The 12,817-nt window shown below is 53.5% G+C and overlaps 1 protein-coding gene across 1 annotated transcript in view; it reads left to right on the top strand.

Moving 5' to 3' along the window:
• Window positions 1-12,817, top strand: part of Slc5a10 (solute carrier family 5 member 10) — a 54,608-nt gene that overhangs the window by 6,872 nt on the left and 34,919 nt on the right. Inside the window, exons 5-7 of the mRNA XM_051168229.1 lie at window positions 6,557-6,661; window positions 11,292-11,397; window positions 11,653-11,733. Coding sequence (XP_051024186.1) covers window positions 6,557-6,661; window positions 11,292-11,397; window positions 11,653-11,733 — 292 coding nt within the window. The remainder of the gene's footprint in view (window positions 1-6,556; window positions 6,662-11,291; window positions 11,398-11,652; window positions 11,734-12,817) is intronic.

Here is a 12,817-nt window from a genome sequence, read left to right as displayed (position 1 = left end):
AGGTGTGTGGTGCTGGTGGTGTTGGTGGTGGTAGAGGTGGTGGTGGTGGTGGTGGTGGTGGTGGTGGTGGTAGAGGTGGTGGTGGTGCTGGTGGTGTTGGTGGTGGTAGAGGTGGTGGTGGTGGTGGTGGTAGAGGTGGTGGTGGTGGTGTGGTGGTGGTAGAGGGTGGTGGTGGTGTGTTGGTGGTGGTGGTGGTGGTGGTGGTAGAGGTGGTGGTGGTGGTGGTAGAGGTGGTGGTGGTGGTGGTTGGTGGTGGTGGTGGTGGTGGTGGTAGAGGTGGTGGTGGTGGTGTGGTAGAGGTGGTGGTTGGTGGTGGTGGTGGTGTGGTGGTGTGGTAGAGGTGTGGTGGTGGTGGTGTGTGGTTGGTGGTGGTGGTGGTGGTTAGAGGTGGTGGTGGTGGTGGGGGATGGTGGTTGATGGTGGTGGGGTGGTGGTGGTGGTGGTGGTGGTCTGGTGGTAGTTGGTGGTGGTGTGGTAGTGGTGGTGGTGGTGGTGGTTGGTGGTGGTGGTGGTGGTGGTGGGTAGTGGTGTGGTGGTGGTGGTGGTAGAGGTGGTGGTGGTGGTGGTGGTGGTGGTGGTGATGGTGGTGGGGATGGTGGTGATGGTGGTGTTGGTGGTGGTGGTGGTGTTGGTGGTGGTGGTGGTGGTGGGGATGGTGGTGATGGTGGTGTTGGTGTGGTGGTGGGGTTGTGGTGGTAGATGGTGGTGGTGTCGTGGTGTGGTGGTGGTGTGGTGGTGGTGGTAGAGGTGGTGGTGGTGGTGGTGGTGGTGGTGGTGGTGGTAGTGGTGGTGTTGTGGTGGTGGTGGTGGTGGTGGTAGGGTTGGTGGTGGTGGTGGTAGAGGTGGTGGTGGTGGTGGTGGTGGTGGTAGAGGTGTGGTTGTGGTGGTGGTGGTGGTGGTGGTGGTGGTGGTAGAGTGTGGGTGGTGGTGTGGTGGGGATGGTGGTGATGGTGGTGTGGTGGTGGTGGTGGTGGTGGTGGGGTGGTGGTGGTAGAGGTGGTTGGTGGTGGTGGTGGTGGTGGTGGTGGTGGTGGTGGTGGTAGAGGTGGTGGTGGTGGTGGTGGTGGTGGTGGTGGTGGTGGTGGTGGTGGTGGTGGTGGTAGAGGTGGTGGTGGTGGTGGTGGTGGTGGTGGTGGTGGTGGTGGTGGTAGAGGTGGTGGTGGTGGTGGTGGTGGTGGTGGTGGTGGTGGTGGTGGGGATGGTGGTGATGGTGGTGGTGGTGGTGGTGGTGGTGGTGGTGGTGGTGGTGGTGGTGGTGGTGGTGGTGGTAGGGTGGTGGTGGTGGTGGTAGGGGTGGTGTGGTGGTGGTGGTGGTGGAGGTGGTGGTGGTGGTAGGTGGTGGTGGTGGTGTGGTGGTGGTGGTGGTGGTGTGGTGGTGGGGTGGTGGTGGTGATGGTGGTGTTGGTGGTGGTGGTGGTGTGGTGGTGGTGGTGGTTGGTGGTGGTGGGGGGTGGTGGTGGTGTGGTGGTGTTGGTGGTGGTGGTGGTGGTGGTGGTGGTGTTGGTGGTGATGGTGGTGTTGGTGGTGGTGGTGGTGTTGGTGGTGGTGAAGGAATGATGGTTGTGGTTGTCTTAGTTGGAGTTTCTATTGCTCTGATAAAACACCATGACCAAAAGCAACTTTTGGAGCAAAGAATTTATTTCACCATATAGCTTTCAGGTCACAGCCTATTACTGAGGGAAGTCAGGGTATGAACTCAAGCAAGGCAGGAACCTGGAGGCAGAAGCTGATGCAGAGGCCATGAGGGGTGCTGCTTACTGGCTTGCTCTCCATGGCTTGCTCAGCCTGATTTCTTTCTTTCTTTCTTTCTTTTTATGTTATACCGAGTTTATTAAATGAGCATGGGGGGAGAAAGAAAGGGGGTAGGGGTACCCCAGAGAGAAACAGAGACAGGAAGAGTAAGAAGATGACGAGAGAGTAGAGAGGGAATAGAGAGGAAGAGAAGGAGTAGAGAGAGAAGGGCCTGTTTCTTATAGAAAGCAGGATCACTAGCCCAGGGTGACCCCACCCACAATGGTCTGGGCCCTCTCACACCAGCACAGTGGTGGTGATGGTGATGGTGGCAGCTCTAATACAATCAGTTATGTGAGCAAATACTAAATGACTAATGGTCCATCGTGGCCTTCAGCAAAGTCATCCCAGCTCTTCTCATTTTTTTGTACTTTTCATATCCTGCTTTGGTTTTGTTTTGTTTTAATTTTTATTTTATGTGTATGGGGATTTTGCCTGCATGTGTGCCTGTGCATCCTGTGCACACCTAGTTAGCGCCCATGGACGCCAGGAGAGAGTGTCAGGTCCTCTGGAACTGGAGTTTCAGAGGGTTGTGAGCCAACACAAAGGTGCTAGGAATTGAACCCAGAACTCTATGCATGATGTGTGTTTTGGACGGGGGTGTGGTGTGTGTGTGTGTGTGTGTGTGGTTTATAAGGTGACATTTTAACAACCCTGCACTAAGCGGGTCTTTCGTGCCATTTTTCCAACTGCATGCTCTGCACATTTTTTTAATCCTCACAATACCTCAAACATTCTTATCAATATTATACGTTCTGTGGAGATCTATAACCTTTGATATTACCAAGCTAATCAGTCATATGGACAGACGGGCCATGTGCATATATGACAGGGGGCTGGGCTCCAACTGCTGTACTACCCGGACATTCCTGGTGCCTCTCCTCCCGTCACACGTGCTGAATGAGGCTAATTAGTAACCTGCCATGCTCTGTAAGTGTTCAAGAGTTGCCAATCTCTCTCACTCCAAATCAAAAGCTAGAAATGATTAAACTCCGTGGGGAAGACTTAGCTACAAGGAAAGGCTCCTGACTAAGAGCAGTGTGACTCTAGAGAGCCGAGGACTGCAAGGAAAACAGTTTCTTTCTGGTCAAATCAAACTAGTCCAGCACTGCCTTGAGGCCACTTCAGCGAAGCAGACATGCAGATGGCCTCAGGGCACTTCCGCTCCTAGCAGCTGCCTTTGGCTGCTTTCTAGCAACTGTGAGCAGAGGACTCAGTACAGACAATTCAACAATTCCCAACACACAATCAAAGCTGAGAGGAATCCACACTGGTGCCGGTGCTTTCTGTGCTTAGACTGGTGTGTTGGGGATCATAGAGACTCAGAGGCCTGGGTGCAGGAGCCAATGGCTGCTTAGAATGAACAGACTCCCTACCAGCCTCTTTGATTTTGTTCATGAAGCCCAATCCTGGCTGAAGTGTCCACATCGCGATGCTTGTTCTCCTGATGGTCACACTCGTGGTCTCTGTCCTTTCTAAAAATTTCAAGTGTTGGCATATAGCCATGCACCGAGCATCAGCTGGAATGAGTAAACTCCGGCTGGGAGAGAGTCCCATAGGTAAGGCACATGCTATCCAAGCATGAGGGCCTGCGTTCAAACACGCAGAACCCAGCTAGGCGTGGTGGCCACGCCTTTAATCCCAACACTCCGGAGGCAGAGGCAGGCAGATCACTGTGAGTTCGAGGCCAGCCTGGTCTACAAAGTGAGTCCAGGACAGCCAGAGCTACACAGAGAAACTCAGTCCCAAAAAAACAAGAGCAAGACAACCCAGAACCCGTTGAAACCACGAACCACTGAGACCAGTGATTCCATGGGAGATGGGAGGCCAATAGGAGAATCGTAGAAGTTCACAGGCCAGCTAGCTAGAGTACCAGTGCTGAACAGTAAGCCCCATCTCAAACAAAGCAAGAGATGACTGACACCAGAGCTTGTCCTCTGACCTACACACACACTACACAGAGAGAGAAAGATAATAATAATAAAAATAATATGAGATGCATATGACCATGAATATATAGCAGCAGACCTGAGTATTGAGTAGTGAGTTTGACCAGATGTTCCAAGTGATGACAACTGCAAGTAATTCTAATGTTGAAGGTTTGATGAAGGGGGGAGGTGCTAAATAAACAAGTGACAGAGACCACTGTTTTAGAGTACACTAGGTCCCACAGAGCCAGGCTGAGAGTCAAAATGGAATCAATCACAGGGCTGGAGAGATGGCTCAGCAGAAGAGCACAGGCTGCTCTTTCCAGGGGACCTGGGTTCAATTTCCAGCTACATGGTGGGCCACAACCATCTTGTGACTCCCAGTTCCAGAGGATCCAACACCATCTTCTGGCTTCAGAAGGCACCCGGGCGTGTACGTGTACATGGTGCACACACATACATGCAGACAAAACATCTATACATTAAAATAGAAATTCGTTGGGGGCTGGAGAGATGGCTTAGAGGTTAAGAAACACTGTCTGCTCTTTCAAAGGTCCCCAAGTTCAATTCCCAGCCACCACATGGTGGCTCACAACCACTGTAATGAGATCTGGTGCCTTCTTGTGGTAGGCAGAATACTGTATAAATAAAAATAAATCTTAAAAAAATAGAAATCCTTTTTTTAAAAGTGCTTTAAACCCCAGCACTTGGGAGACAGAGGCAGGTGGATCACTGTGAGTTTGAGGCCATCCTGGTCTACAAAGCAAGTCCAGAACACCAAGGCTACACAGAGAAACCCTGTCTCGAAGGGAAAAAAAAAAGTGGAGTCAGTCACACTAAGGTCCCACTTTTCCTGTGTGAAAGTGGCTGTGTCCCTGACCTCCAGACATCAGCATGGTAAATACAGCGCCTTCACCTCGTTCCCTGCACCAGAGACCTAGAGTAACCCAGGTCCTTGCTCCACTGTTTTTCTTTCCTGTCTCCAGTCTAGGCCTCACAAACACTCTCTCTGGAGCTGACAGCCTGCTTAGAGTTTTCGTTGCCTTTTTTATCCTGTCTGTAAACCAACCCCTCTTGCCTGACCAATAGGAATAGTCATTCTGTCTTAGCAAAGGAATACAGCCCTTTGTGGTATTTTTGAAATAAAAAAATAACTGGGAGCAGATAACTGTGTGTCTTTTGCTGGCTGAATAATATTCTGTTGTATGGCTAGGCCTAGTTGGTTTACTCATCACTTGGTGGACACTGAGTTGTTTCCACTTGGGGCTAGTTTGGATAATGCTACCGTGAACATTCTCCATCCATGTGTGTGGATGTGTCCTCACTTTTCGGGTCACGTGGCATTGCTCTGCTCAGAGTATGAAGGAGCTGCAAGGCGTTTGCCAGAGGCAGCAGCCATCCTACATCTGTTGCAGTTTCTGCCCTCTGCTGTTCTTGCAGTTTGCTTGTCGAGCCAGCAGGAACACGGTGAGCGGCTACTTCCTGGCAGGCCGAGACATGACTTGGTGGCCGGTGAGTTCACCCACCTTTTAACCTCTCCTTTGTCCACAGGGTTGACTTCAACCAGGGTCTGCATTGATGAGGTCACATCATATGCCTCATTAAAGGTCCCTGTCTAAGGCCTTAGTCCCAGCACTTGGGAGGCAAAGGCAGGTGGATCATTGTAAGTTCAAGGCCAGCCTGGTCTACAAAGAGAGTCCAAGACAGCTAAACGGCTACACAGAGAAACCCTGTCTCAAAAAACAAAAACAAAGCCGGGCGTGGTGGCGCACGCCTTTAATCCAGCACTTGGGAGGCAGAGGTGGGCGGATCGCTGTGAGTTCAAGGCCGCCTGGTCTACAAAGTGAGTCCAGGATGGCCAAGGCTACACAGAGAAACCCTGTCTCGAAAAACCAAACCAAAACAAAACAAAAACCCAACCCTGTCTAAGGCCAGCTCAATGGGATAACCCTGGGCTGAGGGAGACCCCAAACTGCTAGAAGTTCTGTAAGGAGATTTTGGAATCTGAAAATTTTTATTTCTTAGCCTTATAGCTAGCTATGGGTAACCTGAACTTGCAGCCCTGTGGCTGGCCTCTTTATATGTGAAGAGGTTGTGCCTGCCCCCCCCCCCACACCTTAGACTTGCCAGGTTGAGGGAGGTGTTCTGGATCCAGTGGGGCTAATGTAATGGGCTCACAATGATTACTTGTCTTCCCTCGGCAGATTGGGGCCTCCCTCTTTGCAAGCAGTGAGGGGTCTGGCCTCTTTGTAGGACTGGCGGGCTCAGGCGCTGCTGGAGGCCTGGCTGTGGCAGGCTTCGAATGGAATGTGAGTCTTAGAGGATGGGCACAGCCATGGGAGGGCTGGGCAGAGGGCATAGCCACACTGACTGGCCCCTGGATAGGGTGGCTCGAAGCAATGTGTATCAGCCAGGGTCTACCAGACTGTGATGTGCATCATTCCAGGGCAAGCTGGTCTGTAGATACAGAAGCACGGGCAGCCCAGTTGTCCAGAAATGTCCAGAGGAGGGAGAACGCCCCCAGCTTTCTTACAACAAAGCAGGAGAGGCTAGGGGTAGCCACATCTAGCTGTGTTCCAGGGCAGGGTTTTTGGGAGCTGTGCCCACAGCCCTCTCGTGCCTCTGTTCCCACAGGCTACGTATGTGCTTTTGGCACTGGCATGGGTGTTTGTACCGATCTACATATCTTCAGAGGTGAGTCTCTTCCTGGGGGCCATGGCAGAGGCTGGATCCGCACCAAGTTGGCAGGGGCAGGCAGGACCTCTGCATGGGACTGGCCCTGATACTCACCCTGTCACTTTGAGAATACTTAACCCTCATCCCCTCTGCCTCCCCAGATCGTCACCCTGCCGGAATACATTCAGAAGCGCTTCGGTGGCCTGCGTATACGCATGTACCTATCTGTCCTGTCCCTGCTGCTGTCCGTCTTCACCAAGATATCGGTTAGCTGCCCCCAGCCTGTTTTCTGCATGGAAACTTGCAGGATCTGGGGAAACACTGTGCATGGGAGGGGCCCTAGATACTAGCTCATCTGGCAATTTGTGGGTGCACCAGCTAGGGAAACCGAGGCCTAGGGAGAGATGGTAACTTGAGCAGAATCTCCTGATGTCCAGCTAGGCAGGAGGGTAGGGGATGAGATCTGGGCTAAACAAGTGAGCCAGGACTTAACACTAGAGGGAGCCGAAGGCCTCATGGTGCCTGACCATTCTGCGCTAAAGTCTGACTGGGCCATCTGTAGGCTGCAGCTTTCTTTTAGGACCTGGCCATGGAAAGTAACAAAAGCAGGAAACTCACTTTCAATCTCAGAGTAGGAGGAACTCAGGGCCTGTCTGGTGCAAGCACTTGAGGTTGGGGGGAAGGTGAGGGGCTTTGGGGTAGGCCCAGTAGCTGTGGTACGCACAGCATACCATATTTTTTGGACCATAAGACACACTTTTCCCCAAAAAGTAGGGGAGGGGGAATTAGGGTAAGCCTTATGGTCCAATTGCTGTTTTTACTGTTTTCTTGTTTTACTGCTCTAAAATTGGATGTGTCTTATGTTCGGGGTGCATCTTATAGTCTGAAAAATACGGTAATCCCTGAAAATGCCTTGCCTGTGTCAGTGGTAGGCTCCTGAGAGAAGCTTGGCATGAATCAGTGACTCTAAGTCGTGACTGAGGGAGCCTGCCTAACCTAGTCTTCTGCCTCCCTTGGAGGCAGCATAGGCAGGCCTCAGGACCTGAGGAGGAGGCTGCCACTTCCTGCCACATCAGCAGCATCATACCAGTCTTTTCTAGAAGTTCCCAGAGAATCTCGATGGATTTCCTCTCTCTAGGGATCCCGTTCCAACCTGGCCTTGAGTTTTACTGCCCCTCTGCTACTCTTTCTCTCACCTCTACCCCTTTTCTCCCAAAACCCACCTCCTGGAAGCCAGGCAGAGTGAAGAAAGCTTGGTTCTGGCCTACCCAGGGTCCAGTCTACCATGGGAGGAGGATAGACAGGCAAATCTAAGGCTCAAATGAGAAAGAGATGGGCCTGGGCCTCAGTGGGAAAAAAAGACGTGATCTTGGGGGGGGGGGTGTCAAGTGAAGAGATAGGACCACATAAGAGGTATCAGGGGCCATCATTAGGGACATGGTTATGCTAAGAACCTGTGAGGAGAAGCTAGGTCAACCATGAGAAGTAGTGGGGACTGAGGCACACTAACAGGCATGTTCTAACATTCACAAGTGCTACATCTGGCTCTGGGACAGACAGACTGCTTGGAGGAAAGATGTGAGACAGGAGGCTGCAGCATTGGGCTGTGAGGTCAGAGAGCCCAGAATTAGTGGGTCAGCAGGGGGTGGCCAGTGCCAGCTTTGCAGAGTCTCTCAGCTAAGCTAGGAATGAAGGAAAAAGGAATGGGCTGAGTCTGGGTGGTTCCTTTCCCATCTAAGACTTTTTAACACTGGGAAGCTTCAAGTGGGCCACCGGGCAGGACTTCAGAGGCCAGAGGACGCACGGCACATGGGAGGGGCCTTGAAACAAGCTCATTTAGCTGAGTCCTTAGCAGCTGCTGAGTCCTTCACCAAGGTGGCCAGGCCAAGGTCAGTCAAGATCTAGGACTCTATCAGAACCACAACAGCCAGGATGTGGCTTCAGACTCTACTATGCGGGTAACTCCGAGTTACCAACTGTAATGGGGAGCAGTCACGTCAAGGCCCTGCCTCAGCACCAGGCGACTGCCTGCCCACTGATGCTGAGGGGAAGCAAGCGGGAGGAGGCACTAATTGCTGAGCTTGGTTTGGGAGAGGCTGGGCCCGCCCTGGGTCTTGGCTTCGGAGTGGAGCTATTTGAAATGCGTGGGCCACACTAGGCCCAGACACAGAACCTAGGAACGCCCTGCCTGTCTGTACAGCTTGTCCAGGCAGAGGTCACACGGCCCTCCTGCTGCTGTTATTCAAACAGCAGCACCAGAGTGCAGATCTACATGGCGGGTGTGGAAAATCACAGCCCATGCGCTGAGCCAGGAGTCCGAGTGCAGTCCCATCACTGTGGGGCTCTGGGCCAGTCGTTTAACCTCTGGAATTTAGGGACAGGAAGCATGACACCCCGTGCCTCTCAGTAAAGGTTAGCTGTGGCCCACAGAGCGATCCCTCTCTCTGCTTCTGCTGCCTCACGGCTTTGCCTCTCCCTCTCTCCACAAGCTGCACACTGCACATCAGCCATATTGGCCTCCATGCACTTCCACAAACCTCTATACTCACTATGATCTCCCCCGCCACCCCAGATGCTCTTCTCTGGGGAGGCATGCGGTACCTTCCTCTCTCTGGACTCTCAAATCTCTCCTTTTTACCCTGCCCCTGCAGGCTAACTCCCTTACCTTCTCTCCCTCTTTCCTCCTTTCCTTAACATCTTCTGGATGTGAATTATTGACTTAGGAAGTCATAGCTGAGTGTAGTGACCCACCCCTATAATCCCAGCATGTGAGGGCTGAGGCAAGAAGAGTGCCATGAGTTCAGGGACAGCCTGGGTTACAGCATAAGACCCTGTCTCAGTCAATCAGCAGAGTGGATTCTCCATCCCGTTTTCTCTCTTCATCGATATGCCCAGTGCTATTGGTGCCCACACTGCCATTAGGATGGAACGAGAGAAACAGCGGGATTTGGCTCTCCTCTCCACTCTTGTGGAGGTCTATAGAGTAATTACTTCAGCCTTGGGCACCACGGCCTCTGTCCTGACTCAGTCCTGCCAGCCATGGGCAATAATGCCATGGGATGGGTTTGGCCTAACAGCTTCAGTGCCATTCCCTGATCTGGGGAACATGGCCGCTGACTGTGTGCCCACCGTGTGCTTGGGTGTGGGTGACCAGGCCAGCCCCGAATGCACTTTCCAGACAGTGCCCTTACACAGACAGAGCACCAGGACCCTAGTGAGGAAGCACATCACAGCCGTGGCAATAGAAACAGGAGAGCCAGTCAGCCTGAGCCTGGAAGCCTAGCCCTCCGGCAGGCGGATGCAGGCACCCTCTTTTTCTCCTTACGCAGGCAGGGCTGCAGGACTTTGCAAGGGGCAGGAAGGAAAATCGGAAGGGTATTCGGGAGAGTCCTCAGTGGCAGGGGGAGGTGAAGAGGCCGAGTACAGCAAAGACAAGCAGGCCCTCTGCTGCACCGCCTAACCACACCTAAGACACCCCCACAAAATGGGCAAGGCCCTGGGTTGGGAACACTGGAGGCCACAGAAATTCTGTGCTGTTCCATGGAGGGACACAAGAGAGAGAAAGGAGAAGGGTGGCAAAGAGAGGGCACAAACCACGGCATGGGGTCTGGGTTGCCGCAGCTTCCTTCCCCCTCCTATGACACAGCATGAAGTGCTCAGGGGAGCGTAACACAAAAGGTACAAGACTGAGCCGCATGGGACAGCTTTGGGCCCTCATAGCTATTAGTTTCTATTACTACAAGGTTGATGCTTAGGCTAGGCAGCAGGTGTTCAGGCAGGCCTCACCAGTGCCCACTGGGTCTCCCTTGGGACAGTGAGTTCCTCCTGGATGATGACAGGGCCCTACCCCATACCTCTGTGCCATCGTCATTCTCCCAACCCCTCTCCTCTGTCCTGTGGAAGGCAGGGAGGACAGCCATGGATGAGGTGTGGTGTGTGGGTCAGGATGAGGAGCCTGAAGATGAGAAGCAGAGAGCAGACAATCCTAGGCCCAAGGGCGACGGGGGCAGAACCTAAGGCCTAAAGATAACACAGTGCTGGAAGTGTGAGTGGCTGGGCAGTGCCAGGAGGGGACTCCTGGAGTGGCTGGCTCTCCAGAGGTCTCCTATACCCACCAGGTGATACCAGGAATAGGTATCCGGAAGGCACCTGGCTTTGAGAAATCACTTCCCTCCCTGAGGCTCAGCCTCATCAGTCATGCTAAGAAGTGTCTTGAAGAGCCTTTCTCCTCTGAGATGCAGCATTTCTGCTCAAGCTGGCGGCTGCCCTCTCCCCTGTTTTTACTTACAGCACCGTGCTCCCTGCTACACACACACCAAAGCCAGGGGCCCAGATGAAAGCATCGGTAGTCACCCGAAAGACCAGATTAGAGTTTTCAGATGGGTAGGTCTCTTTAACTGCAGGAAGGAGCCAACAGGGAGAGGTGTGAGGGAAGGTGAGCAAACGAAGAAACTATTTCTGAGGCTATTCATCTCTTTGAACCTCTGGAGTTTTGGATGCCTCCTTGTCACAATGCCTAATGGAACCGAGGGGACAGGGCTCTTCCATGTCCCCTAGGTAGGGGCCGAATTCAATGACAACACTGCTCTCTGGTGGGCACTGGCCACTTTGAATTTTATTGTGACAGTAACACCTGCCATACACCTGAACATAACACACAGCTTCCCACAGCCAGTTCTCTCTCCTGCCCTCAGCCACCCCACCAGGTAGTGAACAGCTGGAAGCAGGCAGGGGGGTTGGGGGGGAGAGGAATGGTCTCTCTATTCCCTTTTCCTGGGACAGCCATACTCAAAGATGGCTGAGGCCAGGCCACAAAGCTAGTGAGTACAGCACCCAGACTCTGAGCCCCATCTCTCACTGTCATGTCTGACTTCTGCCCACCTCTGCTTTCCCCAGATTGACCTGTACGCGGGAGCCCTCTTTGTCCACATCTGCCTGGGCTGGAACTTCTACCTATCCACCGTCCTCACCCTCACCATCACGGCCCTGTACACCATCGCAGGTATGAGTCCTGAGAGCCCACCAGGAACAAGGAGCCTGGGAGACGTGCAGGAGACACCTTCCCACAGCACAGGGAGCCCCTGAGAGTGGCCGGTTCACAGGTGGTGAACGGGGACCTGGGGCCTGGTTGCTTAGGTATTTTGTGTGCACCTCCCCCATCTGCAAAGACAGTGCCCCAGCAGCAGCTCTGGTGGTGCCAGTCAGACTCTCTCAGCTCAGGGATGGACACTCATTCCAGCAACCTTGTTCCTGGCAGGAGGCCTGGCCACTGTGATATACACAGATACCCTGCAGACGGTCATCATGGTGGTGGGCGCTGTCATTCTGGCAGTCAAAGGTGAGGTCTGGGCTCTGGGCACGGGCGGGCTGTCCCAGCACCCTGAAGGTTAGGCTAGAGTTAATCTGCCCCACTGCTGGCTTCCTAGGCTAATGGGCTCTGCTTCCTCCTGCCTACAGGGGCGCAGTGCTGAAGTGCTGACTAGGCTCCCTCAGGGCTAGGCAGGCCCCACAGCAGGCAGCTGTGCAGGCACACAATTAGCAAACCACAAAAGTGCTGAGGTGTTTCCTCCAGTGCTTAAAGTCATGTACAGAGTCCTGTCCTAGGAGGAGATTTTGTCTCCTGCCAGACAAAAGGCTGCAGGGAAGGAGGTACGCTGGACAGGTAACACTAGTTTAGAAAAGATGGGGGAGGTCCACTGATGCCCTGGGAGGGAGGAGGCAGGGAAGGAGGGAGGGGAGATATGTCTCAGGGTGGGTGACTTCAGAGATGAAGGCTCAGCTCAGAGTCTAGGGCCCTGTGGCAGAGCTACCTCTGAGCCCCCGCACAGATTCCTTGGCCTACCTAGGCTCCTAGCGCCACACTCTGCTGGGAAATGGGGCCTGGGGAGGTGCCAGAAGCTGCCCTACACCTAAGTGTGCTCCTCCCAAGGTAGCAGCCCCTGTCCCCTGTCTCCAGAACCTACTGCAGGTGAGGGACCTAACAGCCAGACACAGGCTGGATGAGCAGGCAGTGACTACAGACACAGCCAGGCCAGAACCTGGCCTTACACCACCCAACCCTGAGGTAGATGGGACGCATTCTGGACTCAGAGGAAAGACCACTGGCCTGAGCCCTACCTGCTAGGCCTACCATAACGCTCTGAGGAGCCTCTGCCTCCCTTCCCTGTGGCTTGGAAGGATGAGGCCACAAGGCCAGCAGTGTCTTAGCTCTAGTGAAGTCACAGCCCTCCGAAGCTCAGGTCATGGCTTCATTACTAGATGACTCAAATATCGACAAAACCACTTCTGCCTCCTTGAAGGTCCAGTCCACAGACTGGCAGAGAACGCCACAGCTCAGGCCAGCAGGCTTCTAGAGACTAGCTGTGACTCCTGCTGGCCAACAGGACACTGTGGGCCCATGTGCAAAATGCTCATTTAATAGT

Source organism: Acomys russatus, chromosome 25 (assembly GCF_903995435.1).
Source record: "Acomys russatus chromosome 25, mAcoRus1.1, whole genome shotgun sequence".
Lineage (NCBI taxonomy): Eukaryota > Metazoa > Chordata > Mammalia > Rodentia > Muridae > Acomys > Acomys russatus.
This window is presented reverse-complemented; position numbering and strand designations above follow the sequence as displayed.